Source organism: Pleurodeles waltl, chromosome 1_2, assembly GCF_031143425.1.
Source record: "Pleurodeles waltl isolate 20211129_DDA chromosome 1_2, aPleWal1.hap1.20221129, whole genome shotgun sequence".
Lineage (NCBI taxonomy): Eukaryota > Metazoa > Chordata > Amphibia > Caudata > Salamandridae > Pleurodeles > Pleurodeles waltl.
In genome coordinates this window covers 626311504-626330599 of record NC_090437.1, presented here as the reverse complement: position 1 = coordinate 626330599, position 19096 = coordinate 626311504, and the positions used below count along the sequence as shown (strand labels likewise).

Genomic DNA, 19096 nt, shown 5'->3' with positions numbered 1-19096 from the left:
TGGTCAAACAAAGGAGGCCCACAACTGCAGTACTCTCAATTTGTTTATCTTGAGGGGACAAGAGACTTATTGTTCTATGAATTGTATTTCAGGGATTTGGGAGTTTTTGCAGGATATGAGGGATGTTGGCAACATTTTTATGCGTTAAATGTGCTTGATTGGTTCAAGGAACAGTACAGATTGATTGCCTTATTGCAGCAAAAAAGTTGTGGGGGCGGGGGGGACCTATGACACGCCAGCTACATCAGAGCATTTTTTATTGCAGACTGCTGGCAACACTGAAGGAGTGGTGGAGCCACGGAACTACATGGACCGTAGGGGTGAGGGAGGGGTACAAAGTCTGTGCTAAATGAACTGAAGAAATCTACATTGGCTTATTGGATTTTTTTTTAAAGTAAATTTATATCCAGTTCTACTTTATAGCAAACATTTTAGGAAACGAGGTGGCAGAACTGCATGCCTTTTCAAAGAGAATCTTTCCATCAGGTTCACAACTTTGAACACTGCACGGACTCTACATATCATAACTGTAGATAATTTTCTGGCCTTGGCTACTGAATACTTTGTGTGTCTTCAAAAATGTTTTGAGGGATTGTTCACACCAGCTGGGTATTTTGAACAGGATACTGCCTCTTTAACAGAATACCATAATGGTTTGTTCTAGGGCGCGTGCTAGGTGACGCAGTAGAGCAATTGGTAATTACTACAAATTGTATCAAAGGTATATTTCTACTATCTGTATACATGGGACCTTCTAGGATTAGAATTTGCTTAGCCGGCATTTCTCAATATTCTGCTACCATTGATAATGTAGGGTTATCAAAATGGGTGTCAGATTTCCCATGAGAACAATTTATAATTTTAACAAAATGTACAAGATACATTTTCAGCTAAAAAATGAGAAGTCATTGAAGAGGCCTTAAGTAGGCATTAAACCAGTAGATTCTTTGATTTGTAGAAAAGCTACTATGATTTGTATAATTCTTGATCTTAAGTTACATTTGCAGTAAAGTCTGTAATAGTTTTTTATGCTGTTCTTTACTATAATTGCCAGGCCTCCTCTCACACTGACCAGTTTGATGAGAATGACAACCATTGTTATCATGAATTACATTTTGTAGTGCAGCCTCAGTTGTCTGAGTCATGTCTCAGTAAGACATAAGAGGTTCTATTTATAGCGTCCTAGTAATTGGGAAATTGAACATGAGACTTGTTTTTTTCCTGTTGACTGAAAATTCAGTAACATACCTGGTACTGAATAAATGAAGGGGGTTACTGCTTAATGTCCATAACGGACTTCAATAGGTAATACAAATGGATGGTATAATATTTGTGTGCTAAAACTTACCTAGTTTAGAATGCAACAGGGAGAGGGAGGGAATGAACAGAGCAGCTCATTTGGTTCATAACAAGGTGATTTATCATTTTAGTCATGAATAGACAATGTGGCTGAAGGCGGCAGCTTCTTTACAGGTGTGAGCACATGCTTGAGCTGTACCATTTAAGTAACATTGGTTAAGCTTGCTCTTATATTCACTATTATTCATACCATTATTTGTTTTTGAGTTATTCTTTGTTGAAACCTTCAGCTTGTATTTGAATATAGATTCTGCTGGGATCATTCTGCACAAAGATTATGACTGGATATGTTCAGTCAAAAAAAATCTGAAGTGTGTTTATACCCAGTGCTATACCAATATGCAGGAGGTTATATTTCTTGGTCCTTAGAATCAAGTGTGACCAGTCTATACTGGCCTTAATAGTTTAGAATGATTCCTATTGACTACCGAATTGGGGGCGGGGGGAATTGAATTTTGAGTTTTGATTAGTGTTCGTGTTTGAAACCAGATTTTCTTGTTTTGTGCATTTCATTAGGAATGCATAATATTCAGCTCTGATTTTATTGTAATTTATCTTCTGGATAACCTAGAATATTGGCAGTTTGCAAGGCCAGCTTTTGTATGATCTAATGTTACAGAACCCATTTGCTGAGTATATGCTCTAGACAAGACTGTTTATTTGAAGCTTGCTTTAATTCTTTGGTTGTAGTTTTTATTGGATCTGTCCCTTAGCTGTTCTGCCTTCTGGGAAGGAAATCCTGAAGTGGAGATGGGCACTAAGGGTAGGTGTAAGGGTGAAGGTGTATATAATAATCATATGTACACAAAAAGCAATCCAGGTGTAAAGAGTATGTTGTAAAAATGACAATTTCAGAATTGAGGTGCACCATTTATTGTCCAGACAGGAAAGGCAAGTTCCAAAATTTGTGAGGAAATCCCTCACACCTATTCATGTACCATGCTTCAACTTTGGGGCTCCTCATTTGTCTAAAATTATTATAATGATGAATGGGCTTCCTATATAGAAGGAAGCACTTAGAAGATAGGTTAAGGCAGCAGGGAGGGACACAGCATACACATCACAGAGGTGTCTCTATATATCTTTACTATGGTGAATACCAGGAGATGATTAAAAGTAAAAAGGTTGATGCATAGGAGGTTAGTTACTCCTGCTTCTTTCTCGTTTACATGTTTGTGCCTATGGGCCCTAACGGGATCTGTGACATTCATTAGGACATAGGCAGAAACAAGTCAACCAGAACCATTGAACCATGCAGGAGTAATTACCTTGAGACACCGAAATAATTTTTATGATTTTTATGCCACAAATCTCTTCCCCTCTTAAAATATGCTGTGTGCGCTGCCTTTCCTGTTGGAAGCCCATTTGTCATTATTTTTAAAGAATATGGAGGGCGGATGATGAAGCATGACGGAATGGGTGGGTGTGAAGGTCCTCCTTAAAATATTTTTTGAAGTTGATTTGCCTCGCCTTTTGGAGATACAATAATAAAAAAAAAAATAATAACTTAAGTGCCAATCCACGCTGTTTCTTTCCTTTTTTCGCTGCAAGCATAGGCTCCCAGCCTGCCCTGCATCCAATCCTAACGCTGCTTTCATGCTGCTGACCACATCGTTGGATGTAGTGCCCAGCCAGGGCGCTCCGAGGCAGACAAAGTCTCTGCCTGCTGTCTCCAACCCAGCAACTCTGTGCCTGGGTTGCTGGATTGGATAGAGCGTTGAGACGGCCTGACAAACCCTCCATGCTCGTCACAGCCTGTGGCCCACTCCATTTACAAGAAAACGATAATAAACCGGGTTTATGATTGTTTTCTTATAAAAGTTTTGCTGCAGCTTCTGCTGGCAGGGTGCGACGATTCTCCCCCATAGCAGAGGAGCCGCCCTCAAGAAATACTCTGAATTATGAGGGTTATGGTATTGAAGGCCATTATTGTGTTAATTGGATGTGTGTGAAGCTCAGCTTGTGGGTAAATGTGTGCACAATATACTCCGTGTCTTGGTTTGATCAATATTACCTAAAGCATACTCTCCTGCTCTTAATGACTTAACTAGGTATGTTAAATATCAAATGTGATTTTATGTACTCCGCTTAACAAAGTACAACTATACATATTTTTTTTCTCTGTTACTTTTTGTAGAAAAATATTGTGATTGGAAGCAAAAGCAGTAAACCAAACTGCATTCCTGAAAGTATTTTGAAAGCACAGACAGGTTTAACTTTTTTAGACATAGCACAAATACAGAATGCATAGTGAAAATGAAGACTTGAACATAGACAGCACCCCTAATAAAATTGAAATTTTGACTATGCATGGAGATAAATATTGACCACATTCCTTCTATCAAATTACTTTTTCTTTAAAGTTTTTAAACACTTGAGGTGATGAGTCCAATTTTCTAAATTGGTTTAATTTATTGTTTTGGCATCCTTACAGAAAACCTATCTGTAGAAAGCTAAAACAAATGAATCCGGAGATTTTTCGCAAGCCTGGTCGAGTTGGTTTGGCACCGCGTCTGTTGTCGGCATCGTGCGTGCAGGATATGGAGTTGCGGGAACTATATAGGTGCCATCCGGCCCACCGCCGTCAGTTCATTCCGCGCCAGCTAGCACATACTCCTCAGTCACTTTTGGACTGGTCTTTTTTTTAACTTTTTGTTGAAGATTTTTGAATGCTTGTAGTGTTTAAACCAATGTATACAGCACCTTTTGACTCACCTTATCCTCACAAAGGGCCAGTTTATGCACAAAGTGCGATAGAATATTGGCCCTTTTCCATTCCCATGTAAACTATTATCCTAAATATTCTAGCACCAATACCTGCTAGATTTCAAAAGCCATTCCTTCCAAAACTTATTGCTTGACCAGCTTTTTGTGTCCCACTTTTTTAAAGAGTTGATTGCAATGGGTGGTGAAGTGTAGGAAGCTGGCCTGGTGTGTGGTGGGTAACCAAGCAGAGATGTGGAATTCCTATAGCCTGATGACTGTGACATATTGTTTGGGGGTCAAGGGCATCAGGTTTTTGTTTATTTTGTCCTTGGGACAAGTAGGCCCAATCCCCTACAGCACAAACCCTTTGGCTGCCAGTTTACAGAGAAAGGACTGTCTGCAGTTGAGGTAATGTGTGTCTGTACGTTACTGGTGTTCGAACTTGTATTTATGGTTCATTATTGAAAAGCCTTTATTATTAGGTTGACAGCTGTAAATAAACGTTTTAGGGTTACACTGCACTACTAACAGTGTTTCCGGTAAAAAAAAAAAAAAAGTGTACACACATTTGAAAAGTTTAACAATATGAGGCAAAGTATAATGCTCCCAGAATGCTCTCTGATTAGGTGCAAATGTTTACAGATATTTGTAAGCAAGAGTGATGATTCTTTGCTTTCAAAATAAAATGTAAAAAAAAAATGGAAGTAGAAAAAAGTAGAAAATCAGTGTAAACCATTTTCACCAATATTATAGGAAGCATGAAAATAAACCAGCACTGGCAGAGCTAGCCGATCCGACATTTGTTGCAAGTTTTTTGTTTTTTTTTGGTTTTTTGGTTTCGCCTTGTTTTGACATGGTCTTATTGTTATGGGAGCTCCCAGGCCCTCACCTTGTAACAAACGCTGGCAAAAAAGTGTTTAGGTCTCAAAAATCACACATTGCCATTAGTGGTAAAAAAGGACCTGCAGTGTGGGGTGTGACCCCTCCAGGGGACCTCCTCAGCACACCACCTGCCCTGAGTGAGTCTGGAGGGAGGGGCTTCCATGTTCTTTGCAGAGGGACAGAAATCTCCCCTCCCCCCCCCCATGTTTTGTTATACCACTGATTGCCACAGTAGTTCCTGGCACTATACAAACCTACTTTGTGTGCCAATGTTGCTCAATGCCGGACCTAATTAGGGACCCAATTCTTAAAGTCACAAAAGTGCACCCATGCTAAATGTCTTTGAATTAGTGACTTTAATGAATTCACAAGAACTTACAGAAGTAGACCAGGAAATCGCACTCCTAGAAAATATTTGTGAACTCTGTTTTATCACGAGCAAATATGCATGTGCGGATTTGTTCATGCGAAAATCTATTGAACGTTTACAAGTTTACGTTGACTCCAACCACTTTTTATTTTTCCCCAATCCTGGAAGAACTTCTACTTCTGCCATTGCCAGGAGTAAAGTTCCAACCTTTCGCAGTATGGGAAAAGATTAGAGAAGAGCTAGTGAACATCTTTAAAACAGGCAAGTTAGTAGGGTTTCAGACTCAAAGGCATTCCAGCCCTGGAACTACTGCTTACTGCTTCTTCCAGCCCCCGTACGTATGTCTGTAGAAAGGTAGCCAAATAAGGAAATTGCTACAGTAGGGATTGAAATTTAAAGTATTCAAAAGCCCTACGATAGTATTAGCACTGGCATGATCAGAGAGGCTATTATCAGAGCTCTTACACAATCAGATTGCTGCCATAATTTGTCGCTGCAGTACATGGCACCAAAGGGACAAGTAGATTTTTTTTCACAGGACTAGTAGATTTAAAAAGCAACCTGTCCCATGGATATTTTATTAAATTCCACACCCCTGCCAAGGTACTTAGACTTTATACCAGGTCCTGGTATCCTCTCTTGAAGTGTAGGTAGTGTCTAGAAGCCAGGCTCTCTAGAGGTAGCTGTGGATGAGCAGCCAAAGTCTTCTCTAGGAGACATGCAATACCACTAGTCATACAGCACTTACACACATGTGAGAAAACACTCAGTTACAGATTATCACAAATCGCTAGACAGGTGACCTACCCTTAGGAAGTAAATAATACACTAAATATATACACTAGCATTCAGAAATAGGCATAGAAAAGGTTAGAAAACAGTGCAAACAGTAATAACCAATAGTGACCCTAGTGGGAGCATAAACCATATACTAAACAAAATTGGAATGCGAACAAGGTACCCCCACCTAGGTAAGTAAAATGTATAGAGGGGAGCTGGGGGTTTTAAAAACCACAAAGGTAAGTACCACAGTACCCCCCAGTGACCAGGGATGCAGGAATATAACACTGGATTTTCCCAAACCACCCAATAGGAGGAAAAGAAGACGCCCAGAGAAGACTGCAAGAAAACCAGCAGTGGATTCCTGAAGAAAGAAGACCTGTGGATAGAGGGTACCAAGTCAAAGAGTCACAGTGGAGTCCAGGAGGAGTAGGAGGTACTACCCATCCATCTGTGGGTGCAGGAGTTGGTCGACGGTTCTGAAGAACAGATCAGCACTGCAGATGAGGAGTCAGTGAAGAGTTCCAGATGGATGGAGATGATGTCCCCCGCCGGAAGGAAGATAGCAGATAGGTGTTGGTGCAGGATTTACCCCAACAAGCCTTGACATAGGCAAACTCGCGGTTAGTGGAAAAGAGGTGCTGCCGAGGACCAGCAAGGCCCAGGAGGACTGAACCCAGGAGGGGGAGTCACAGTGGACCCTCAGCATCGCAGAGAGTCCACAGGAGCAGAGGCAGCACACAGCACTACAAAAGTTGGTCCTACGCCACAGGAGAACCAGGCAGGAGGCTGGGATTTGCAGGAAGGAAAGGAGTGCTGGGGTCTGGAACTGCAAGTCGCCTGAAGATCCCTTGGAGGAGTCATGAACAAGCCTTAGCAGCTGCAAGACACGCAGAGCATGGGGGTGCTGTCATGCATGGGAAGCCAAAGGCTAACCTCCACCAAAGTTGGACAGCTGGCAGAGAAGACCAAGAGGACTACTCCCCACCACCACCCGTGCTGCAGAATCCACACAGCTGAGCAGGAGAAGGGGTCCACGCAGCAGGTCCTTGCTTGTTGTAGGGGCCTGTGGTTGCAGGGAAGTGACTCCTTCACTCCAAGGGAGATTCCTTCTTCTTGTGCAGGATGTAGAGTTAGTCTTTTGAGGATGCACGACGAGGAAAGTGTTGCAAAGCTGGCAGGAACTCTGAGTACACTGTTGCAGTCTTCCTTGTAGATCTGCAGCTTCTAGGTGCCTGGAGGGTCCAGTTGCTCTTCCAGAGGCCAGAAGTCAAAGTAAAGGTTGCAGAGGAGTCCTGCTGGAATCTTGCAAACCGAATCTGAGGACCCACCCAAGAGAGTGACCCTAAACAGCCCTGAAAGCACCTATCAGGAGGCGGCTCTGACATCACCTGCCTGGCCTGGCCACTCAGATGCTCCCAGAGTTCCCTGCCAACCTTAGAATCAAGGTGGCGGAACCCAGGGACCCTCTTGAGGAACTCTGAGCACCACCCATTGGGTGATGATGGGCAGGGCAGTGGTCACTCCCCTTTCGATTGTCCAGTTTCGTGCCAGAGCAGGGACTGGGGTTCCCTGAACCGGTGTGGACTGGTTTAGGAATGGAGGGCACCAAATGTGCCCTTCAAAGCAAACTGGTGGCTTGGGTAGGCTACCCTTCCCAAGCCAGTCACACCTATTTAAAAAAGGGAAAATCCCTCATCCAAAGGAAATCCTCTGCTCTGCCCTCCTGGGCTTGATCAGATCAAGCAGCAGGAGGGCATAAACCTGTCTGAGGGGTGGCAGCAGCTGGGCTGCCTGAGAAACCCTGTAAGACTGGTGGTAGCAATGCTGGGGGTCCTGTAAGGAGCCCTGAGAGTGCATGTAATCCTACTTCCAATACTTGCAATAATATTGGAGTATGATTCTGACATGTTTGATACCAAACATGCCTGGGTTCGGAGTTACCATTATGTAGCTGGACATAGGTATTGACCTATGTCCAGTACATATATAAAATGGCATCCCTGCACTCTTGAAGTCCACTAAAATGGTGCTGGAGTTCGTGGGGACATCTCTGCTAGTGCGCGGGTGCTTTCACACGCAGGTACCTACACCCATAGAGGTGACTTAGTGACCTGGTGCATGCACCCGGTTCACGCAAACTGCAATGGCAGGCCTGCTGAAACCTTTGCGTGGGGTCCCGAAGGGTGGCAGAATAACTGCTGCAGCCCATGGGGATCCCCTGGAACCCCATTTGCCCTGGGAACCTAGGTACTATGTACTAGGGACTTACATGGGTGTCCAGTATGCCAATTGTGGGAAGAAAATGTACACTTTAGAGGAGAAAGCAAAACTACTGGGGTCCTGGTTAGCAGGAACCCAGTAGACACAGTCAAACATACTGACAACAGGCAGAAAGTTGGGTGAACCATGCCAAGAAGAGGGCAATTTTCCTACATGAAAGCATTTAAGCTGAGTAGTATGGCATGCCTTTAACCACTGCAGACCATTTCTGAAGGATAGCATAGGGTGGTTTAAACCTATTACAATTAATATCCCAAATTGCTGTACTCTTGTAGTGTGCCACCATATTCCACTACCCTCCTTATTGGTTTCAGTTGTAATGCAACATTGCATCTTCCCAACACCCCCCACCCCGTAATCCGCCAAACAGGAAGAGGAGCATGCAAAAACGATTACATTTCATCACCTGCCTATATACAGCATGCAGCTATGCATTTTCTTAGCTACAGCCAAACCTAGTTCTAGTACGTTCTCAGCATATTTAGTGCGTTTAGCCCAGGTCACCAGGCCCAACAGGCAGAGGTGGACCATTGGCTATAATGCCAGTTCAGTCAGTTCCCCTATTGTCTGGGCCACTTTACCCTAGAAATCCCCCACTCTCGGACATGTCCACCACATGTGTGTATATAAGTCCCCACTACGATCCTGCATTTGGGACAGTGGTCCAGCTTGGAAGAATCGAACCTGTGTAACCACTGCAGTGTGATACAGTCTCTATGGACACACCTGTAATGAATCAACTTTAAGCATTGCGTGTGACCTGCCTACAATATAGATACCCAGTCATTGTCCCGAGAATTCCACACCCAAGTCGCCTTCCAACTGTAACCTTAACGTGACCATTGCGGTGGCAGTACGTACTAATAATAAAGTATATAGTAGTGTAATGAGTTTGCCTTTTCCTATGTCCAGCAGTGTTTGGTTTAGTATGTGTTTCTGGCTACTGTGGAAACCTTACCCAGGCATTGTGAAAAGGCGCTGCTAGACCAGCATGTGCTAAGAAGCATCCGCCAGGCATCCCCCACTTGACATAGAAGTCTGCATAACCTACGATTCGACCATCTTAATATAAGTCTCCGTCATAGAAGTCTCCCTCTTCCCTGCGCCTTAATAATATAGGCAATGTATGACTAATCCTTGTGTGCCAGGGCTCCATTTGCTGCATATTAATATATTCATCTCCATCTTTTTTTAGATCCCTGCCCCAAAATATCAAGCAAGGTCCTGACCTGTAGTAGCAAGGTCACTTTTTTTTTTCTTTTGGGGAACCAGAGGTAATGCTACTAACTCCTGCTGTCAAACAGCCCCAGTATCCCACCCACGGGTTCGGTGCCCACTCTCCTGGAACCATGATACTGCTTGTCGTAAGTGGGCAGTCCAGTAAGAAGTCCTGAAGTTTGGTGCCTGCATTCACTCCCCACCATCCTATGGTAGTCTTAAGACCGCCAAGCTAATTTGTGCCCTCCCATGTCCCCAGTAGAGCAGCTGGAGCAGTTTGTCCAGCTTGCTGCTGCCCTCCTTATTTCTGTTGGAAATATGTATATTGCTGGGATTTAGATACATATTCCTTCTACCAGGCGTACTATAGGAAAGCACCCTTTTTGGCAGGGTTAGTCCCCTCTTTTTGCCTGGGTTTTGGTGTGGCTTTGACTGTAAGTGCACTTAGTCCCTGCTAACCAGGTCCCCAGTGCCATATCTCTTTCCCCAAAACTACACTCGGTTTGCACACTCTTTAGCACCCAATGTAAGTCCCTACTAAATGGTACCCCTGGTACCTAAGACCTGGGGTACCAAGGAAGGTCTCTGAGGGCTGCAGCACCAGTTGTGCCACCCCTAGGGACCCTTTGCCAAAGCCTTACAGGGCTGCCATTGCAGACTGCGTTTGTTGGTGCAGGCTAAATTGAAAACATGACCTGTCACACACCCCTGTCCCCTATCATTGCGCGTTCTAGGTGTAAGTCACCACTAAGGCAGGGTGCATCAAGGCATGTGAGGGCTTATATGCACAAGCAGATATGCCCCTGCTATGTCTGTCGATTCTGAGACATAGTAAATGACCAGGGAAGCCTTTTTAAATGCATGTGCTGGACACTGGTCGTTACGAGTTCCCCAGCTACATGATGCCTACTCTGAATCCTGGGATGTTTGTTATCAAACATCTCTGAATAATAAACCCTCACTGACCCCAGTGATGAATATATTAAAAAAATGCACACAGAGGGCATCTTAGAGGTGCCCTCTGAAAACCTACCAGCTACTAGTGTGCTGACTGACTGGTCCTGGCCAGTTCAACCACCACAGATGCATATCTGGTCCCCCAAGGTCAGAGCCAGTGCTCTCAAGGTCCTTAGACAAAAGCCTTCACTGGGTGGAGGTGTTATCACCACACCCAGCCAGGATCGACATTCCAGGGCTGGAAGCTTCAAAGGCCTAACCACCTTTGTAATGCGACCCAGGTCTCTTCAGATGGTGAAGTTGACCGACAAGCCTATCCTGACCCCACATTTGGTGGCAGCACAGCTCGGAAAATTAGGCAGATTAGGAGGTGTACCCACTCCATGCCAGTCCATCCCCTAAGGTGGAGGAGCTGAAGTGTACCCTACTTGTTAACTTTCTCCATCTTGTTTGGAAGTATTTAGGCCACAAGGGTTAGGGTTATGCCCACTTCACAACAGAAGTGGTCATAGAAAGAGTGTAGTCAACCTGAAGGTGGGCAGCGCATTGGCTACAACCTGGCACTCTGTAACATCTCTAAATTGAATTGAGTATTTAGGTGGCACCCTTGAATCCTAGAACACAGATCCTGACTACCTACAAAGCAAAGGACAAAGAAGAGTCGCCCTGGCAGAAGAGGAAAAGAAGAAGCAGCTGACTTGAACTCAGTCCCTCTGGCCTGCCTGCTGACTTCAACAGAATCTGCCCAAAGGATGACTCATCCTGCAGCTGAGCCTCCAAGAATCCCAGAAGCACTGCCTGCCTTCTACAAAGGCTCAGATTCCTATGAGCAGTAGAACTGCTGTGCAACAAAGTTTCAAGAAAGGACTCTGTAGCCCCTGGAAGAGCAAGGACCCATCAAATGAAGTGACCTCTGCACCTGACTACCACGTCCAGAGGTGAAACCAGCTAACGGTGGCAGCCCAGTTCCCCCGCTGCCTAGAGTACAAGTCCAATCAGGTTTCACCCCTCTTGGACTACCTCAAATTGCCTGCAGCCCCTGCACACAGGACCTCCTCTCCTACAGCCTTGTGGTGAGAGGAAACCCGACATCTCTAGCAACTACTGCACCAATTGCCCCTGACCCCCATCTGGGATGGGTCACTGCTGCCAATGACGCTCCCCTGAGCTTGAGTACCCCTGGGTCCACCCCTGCCAGACTCCCCGACCATTCTTGTAGCCTCAAATACGCAAGACCCACTGACCAAGAGTACTCCCGGACGAGAAAACCAGATGCCTAAAGACATACCTGCATCCGTCACCCCTGCGCACTGGAGAAGAGGACCAAAGGTGCAGCTACGTCCCTGAGCACCCCAAGCCTATTACCTACCTACCTACCAGCCTGCTTGTTGTCCCTGCCAGAGCCGTTAGTCTGTTTGTCACAAGGTCCAACTCCCAAGGAGAACCATTGGGCACCGGATGCCGTACTGCACTCCTGCACCCAGCCGCCCCAGTGCTGTCGGGTGTGACCTGCTGGTGTGGTTCTGATCAGTGCCCAGTACTTACCTTCGCTCCTGAGCTTGACCTTGTGAGTTGTTGTTAACCCTGTGTTTGCTGAACATTGTTTTTCTCCTTAGGATAACTTTGAGAGAACTCTGAAAATTGCACTGTATCTGTTTATGAACCCGAAAGTATTTATGCTTAAAAGTCTACTTACCTGATTGCAAAGTTCTTGGGTTTTAAACATATATAAAAGGAATTATTTTCCTAAATTGGCCTGGGATTTATTCTTTGAGTGTCATTTATTGCCTCTGTGAGTACAACAAATGCTAAGCACTACCCCTGGTAAGCCTAACTGCTTGCCCACACTACCAAAAAATAGAGCATTAGTCCCATCTTCTTTTGCCTCTGCAAACCAATTGGGGATCCACTGGACTCTCTGCACGGTGTACTTTCTTTTAGTGCACCATATAGACAGCCAGCTTCCTACACATAGGGTGTATGGAAATACATTTTTTTCATCAAATAGTGTTTTACTTGTGTTTTTCTAAGGGTAAGATTTTAAAAATCAGTCAACGCCAGCAACATGAACAGTATACTTCTCTAGTCTTCCCATTTACTCCCCTTCTCTGCACATGTAGGACACACCAACACTCCTCTAAAGGCAACTGTGCTACTGAACCACATTAATGCCTGTAGTTTGATCTTTATTTACTATATTGAATATTTAGAAAACATGTTGCCCTGTGTGTACTGTCTTTGTGTAAGTAATGTTATATGCGATTCATGTTTCTGCTTTGTATACTGTTGGCCTGCCTGTTAAACTTTGAAAGTGCCCTCACTTTAATGAAAGGGGTTTGTTCAACCCCGTTGTGGTTTTGCTCATATTTTGTAGCCATTTATCACTCCCAGAGACTCCTTTGTGTCTCTGCAGTCTCATTGTGACTAATACAGTGAGTTGCAGTACTAAATGATTAGGTTGCATATATTAGGTAAGTAATGTTGCTGTTCCTAAGTGCTTGTTGTTGCTGTGGAAAGTGATACTTCTGTGAAATCAAATCTTACATTGTAGGATGAAATAAACTCCTCTCAGGCTTATGTAAAGCTTGCATATTTAAAAAAAAAACATTTGAATCAGATTGTCAGAAATCTACTGTTTCTTTAGTCATTCTATCTTTAACGTGCATGTCTCGGTTTTAGGAGATGCAAATTGCGCAACTACACGAGGATTGGAGATAGTTGTAAATCAGCGGATAGACGACGCACTTACTTCAAGGCTTCCCATGTTCTATTTGGTGAACCGACCTTACATTAGCAGAGTAACGGCGGCGTACCCTGTTCAAATTGATGTGGCAAATCAGTATCTTAGTTTGAATTGGTCTCAAGGCGATATTTCTTTGGAAGTTGTTGATGGACAAAAGGGAAAGATTACTGAAAGGTTAGTATATATATTCGTAAAGAGGAATATTTTGTACAGCTTTTTACTATGCAAAAGCACATGTTCGGAATCATCAGATCTTGACAACCTAGAAACAAAGCAAAGCAAAATATAGCAGAATATTTTCTTAGCTCTCTTGTGGATACAAAGTAACATAAAAGTTGCAAGGGTGAATATCACTGACCAGTAGCAGAGAGATCTTGCATGACACTGTGCCTGTTCAGTGTAAGTTATTGCCACTTTAAGGGATTTTTATATAATCCAGTACGTTTTCTGATTTTGGTTATTCTAACTTGTTGCATCGGGGACAGTGGGGTGAAGCTTTAGAGAATAAACAGAAGAGGGAGTATAAAAGACAGCCATGTGGACTCGAATTCGTGCCCTTTGTTGTTGTTACTAGCACTTGATATAGTACCTGTAAGTGTATCTTGGCGCTTCACTAACACAGAGCCAGCCATCTGAATAAAACAGCCACGTCTTCAAGAGTTTTTAAACTTGGCAAAATCTGAACAGAGTGGATATAATAGGTAAACTTGTTCCAGGCAGAAAGAGCAGGTATGAAAAAGATCTGCTACCAAATCTAAATCTATAGATATAGGACATATTAAGCAAAGATTTGCAATCTGAACTAAGATTTCTAGCCAGACCATATTAACTCAACTTCCTCTGTAGGTAGGTGAGACCTTTACCCATCAAAGGCTTGTGGAGAGACAGCATACCTGAAAGAGAATGCTTCCTGACCGGCAGCCAATGTATCGATCTCAACGTGGGGGCCAAAGAAGAGCCTGAATGAAGGTTGCAAACCAAACGGGCAGTAGTGTTTTGCACCACCAGTAGTCTGGACATCAGCGTGTCTTTGGCTGCTGCTGGTAGGCCATTACCATAGTCCAGACTGTCATGCGGTCACTTTAGCTATTACACAGGCACGTTATTTTAGCTTAGTCCTGCAGCTTGTACCCTTTCACTCTGAGACATGCATTTGTGGTGTTCTTATTATTTTAGCAAAAGCTTTATTTCAGTGGAGATGTTTTCATTATTTTATCAGCTTGCCCTTTCACACAAAATGTTCTGTTCTTCTTTTCTCTGTACAACATTTTAATTCTGTGATTCATTCAAGGCTGAACGTGGTAAGTTACGATTTGTTGGCACAAAGCGTTAATCATGTCCCCAATTCTCATACACAGAAAATTACGCTTTTTTCCAAACACCTCCCTGACCCCTACATGGTAAAGGGCAGTGCATTCATACTGCACGTGGCCTTTGCAATTTCTACTGAGACCTGATACCTTGTCTCCCTCTATGTGGCAGGATTCTCAGTAGGCCAACAGACCTCTTCTTTACCTACAGTCACAAATAGGGGGGTGGGGTTTCTTCCGGGAGGGGGGGGGGTGGTGGGGGCTGATAGGAAGATTAGGTCTTACACTGCTATTCCCTTGTATAGAATCATAGTAGTGCAGGTCAGAATTCTAGAACCATTGTAGGGACTGTATGGTGGGACTTTTCCTATGTTTCACTTTCCTGGTCACTGCCTTGCTTTTATAATGTTTTATCAACCTTATAATTGCAATAGTTGCCTTTTTTTATGTAGAATGCAGTTGAATAAATAAAACTTACTGAACCTAGTCCTGCTTCTTTTTTGCCTTTATATGTGTGAGACATATGTAACTTAGGGAAAGGGGTAAGATCTGTTTCACCGCGGTTTCCCTGCGAAATCTAGATGTCATGTGAAGGGCTGCCACAAATCACCTTTACTCTTGATTACTGGTGAGATGCTGGTAGCTGGCCGAATGGCGCAGGATCAGACTCGGTCCCCTGCGCTTGGTGGTGCTGCTGCCCACATCCAGCAGCCTCATTACTATATCAAGAGTCTCCACAACATGGAGCCTCCAATGTTGGTTAGGCACTGAATTACAGATCTCCCAAGTATGTATGTCTCACTACATGCTAAAGACACCCTAATTACCTTATATGGAGACGTCTGTCGTATTAGGGATATCCTCCTCAGCTAAAGATAGGTAGCACCTATTTTTCACTTTAGGTTGTTAAAGCTTGAACCTTTAAAAGGATTAAGTCCCCATTTGGTGGTCCTATCTCTGAACTATACAACTTTGAAATATTGAAAGATGGCGGAATTGCAGCAAACATGAGGCTGCCCCTCACCAATCATTCAATAAATAATGGCCTTCACAGAGGAGGGAGGAGCAATTACAGCTGTAGTTAAGGCAAATCCAAAATATAGAACTGAAATTGTATACTTTTGGGTCACTTTTCCAGCAGTGGATGTGAAAACACTCGCACCATTCATCATTACACTCCTGCTAATGCACCCACGCAATACAGAGCATATGGGTCCCCCTATTTTATCAATAGTATAAAAATGTACTTGATTTCCTACCACACGTTGCACAAAATGTTACCCTGGGTTCTTTGAGTAATGAAGGTCCTACATGGCCACAGCTGGCCACATATACACCAGACCCTAATGCTAACACCATGACAGTAGTGGAAGTGCGCCACCTGTATAATTTAGTAAAAGTATAGAGACGCTTAATGCAATTTGTGTTGCAAACATAAAAAACTGCCCCAGAAAGGGCTGGTCCAGTGCAACTACATATGGTCACGATAGGCATTAATCCTGCAACAGTGCATTTGATCATGAGTAAGGTGCCCGCCAATCGTGAAGAAATTTAGTTTTCGTTAGCACAAAAATAAGCCCTTTGGAAGCAGTGTTTATCCATACGGGACCCCAAGATAAAGATAGAATTCTCACAATATGCTGGCCATTCAGGATGGTTTCCTCAGTGGCTAACCGAGCCACATGGGGTGCAGTATTTGCTGCACTCTACACTACTCAACACGGTACACCAACACTTGCGAATCTTCCCGAAGTATTGAAACAACTTCAAGAGGAATATGCGGCTGCCCTGGCCCTTGTCTTAGCGATGCAATTAATGGGCAACTTTGCCCTAGTATCCTTAATAATAAGTAACCTAAAAGGGGAAGCAGTAGCTCTGGCAGTCTGCATCAAGCACCAGGATATTCCTGTACAGGAGCACAAGCTGGCAAAAATTATTGCTGAGACCTATTCTAATATAGATTCGGATAATTTGGGAGCCAGGCCAAGTAAAGCACAACTACAAGGGAAATCCATCAAGTGTTATACCAAGCAAGCAACAGAGGGTTCTAAAAAACACTGGGATAAACAAAAACAAAATAAAGATAATGTAAAACATTGAGGAGAATCTCCCCGTCCGGCGCCTCTGAGAAACTTACAATTTAAGACACAGATATAGTTTGAAAACTCCAGATAGATATCTATATATTGATACATGCCAATCATGTTCCTTTCAAGACTCACTGGATAAACGAAGTGAGAGAGGTGGGCATTTTGAACAACAAAACCTAAATACGTAAAATCGAGAGAAGATTCACAACGTTCCTCTGAATCTTCCATAAAGAAGGAAGAGAAACCACCCCAACAGAAATGCTTAAAAAAAAAAAAAGGTGGCAGCTATTTCAGCATAAAATGCCACGCTTGCTGAGAGCTTTAATGAAGAACAAGAAGTACCCACTGACTCTGCTAGACAGCGAGGCAGAGGTCACAATAGTTTGCCGGAATCTTCAAGAGTTTCCGGATGTGGACTATTTAGAAGTCGACACTGCAGATACACAAGTCTCCTGCCCTCCGACAGAGTTTTCAAATTGAAAATGCAACTCGAAGGAGACATTGAGCCCCACTGTTAGAGTAATTTTCTGGGAAAAATTGACATTTTGCTATGATAGCCTATGGGCAGAAATGGATTCCCCACCACAATTTGCCCGCAATCGTCTATTCGGGGAAGAATTTACTATGCCTTCTTTCTCAACTCTCCTTCCTAAGGAATTAGAGAGAGCCTACGTAATAGATTAGGCATTGGCACAAGCCCTTGCTCTGTATATCAGTCATGTGGGGTGGAACAGAGACTCTCCATACTACATAATACCTATTAGATCACAGCCACAGCTTCAACCGCTATATCACATTAAACATGAGGCTAAAGCACCAATGAGAGAAATACTTGCACATCTTGAGTACCAGGGTGTAACTGAGCCCTGTGTCTCATCAGTGAACAACCCCTTGTTTCCTGTAGTATACCGGACCATTCTTCTAGAATAGTCTTGGATTACAATAATTTAAATAGTCATATATGCACATTTGCTGTCCAAAATGCACACAGAGCACTGATTAACAGTTTAGGATGCAATAAATACAAAGCAACCCTGGATATCTCCATCGGGTTCGCCTGCCAAAATATAGCACCTGAAGACAGGGATTTAACAGCATTTAGCTCATTAGGCTTGCAAAGAAAATTCCTGGACTGTTCTCCGCATGTTTAAAATCCATTCTCCAATATTGGATCTTTAATAGATTGACATGCTTGAATAGTCCCAGTCATCGAAGTAGGAGTCCCATGGTACATTAATAAAGCAGTTCATTTATACTTGTATATCTGTATATTTATATACATATACAAAATAAGATATATATATATTTATATATATATATATAAGCAATATAGGCTACAATAGAAACAACTTGTTATTTTAATAGCCTATCTACATCCTTTTCTTTAAAAAAGAACCAAATTTCACTTTAACCAATCAGATGAGAGCACCCTCTAGAACCTTCCCCCCCAGAGGCTAAAGCCCTCAGATTTATTTACCACACATCATGTGGAAGGAGTCTCCTTGAGCTCTGCTCAACCCTCTTTTCCTTTGAGTTAATCCAGAAGAATTGCTTCACAGAAGGTATTATTTCATTTTCTGCATAATCCAGATTGATGAAGATGTCTCATACATCTAAAAAAAGGACTATTCAGAGATTGTGAAAACTGTGGGAAGAAAAGGCTCCACTCAGAAGATCTCACAAGAAGTGCATAGCCTTTATCCAGACCACAAGGTAAAGGATTGTAAAGGTTGTTGTACCTTTTCTCAGAAAACTTTGAAGGATAAGGACGGTAGGCTCTTAATGTGGCTCCAGAAGTTGAAATTTGAAGAATATCCATTGTCTGATGATGACAGTGAGGTCTCTTCTTACCCCTCAACTTCTAGTAAAAGAAAAAGAAAGGAAACAAAGCGTTCCTGAGAGCCACCATCTAAAGTCCGTAAAAGAAAATCAAGAAATACTGACACTGACAGTGAAACTGATCATAAGGCTCATCCTTCGACCTCTAAACGTAAAAGGCCTATTTCCAGTATGAGATCTGAGCCTACTACTCCTTCCCAGAGACATCTTGTACAGTTGACGACAGAAACTACCTTAGAAAAAATACTGTCAATGACAGTGAGGTCGACATTCACTACAGCCAGGTCTCTGTTAATTGTTACATAGTCACCACTTTCGTCAACCACTAGGGTGACTACAAAAGTTCTGAAGTGTTTGTCGACGGAGATTGCATCAGGAACAGCTTTCCTGAATTTCCCCTTATTATAGACTACAAAGCCATCAACCTAAACGCCGTCGGCGAAGGCAACGTCCGCAAAGACAGTCGATGAGCACACCGTCGTCAAGGGCAAAGGCATCGACTCCACGACTGCCTGAAAAAACATTTCCTCCAATCATTAATACCTATAAAGTCAAAAAT

The 19096-nt window shown here is 43.2% G+C and overlaps 1 protein-coding gene across 4 annotated transcripts in view; it reads left to right on the top strand.

Annotated features, from left to right (window-relative positions):
- The window catches only part of ADAD1 (adenosine deaminase domain containing 1), a 923229-nt gene that overhangs the window by 672028 nt on the left and 232105 nt on the right, over window positions 1–19096 (top strand). For 3 of the 4 annotated variants that reach the window (XM_069242439.1, XM_069242435.1, XM_069242432.1), the window contains one exon: window positions 13235–13472. In XM_069242439.1, coding sequence (XP_069098540.1) covers window positions 13235–13472 — 238 coding nt within the window. Of the gene's footprint in view, window positions 1–13234; window positions 13473–14144; window positions 14160–19096 lie in introns of those variants that run through there. The other variant, XM_069242444.1, reaches the window with a different exon arrangement.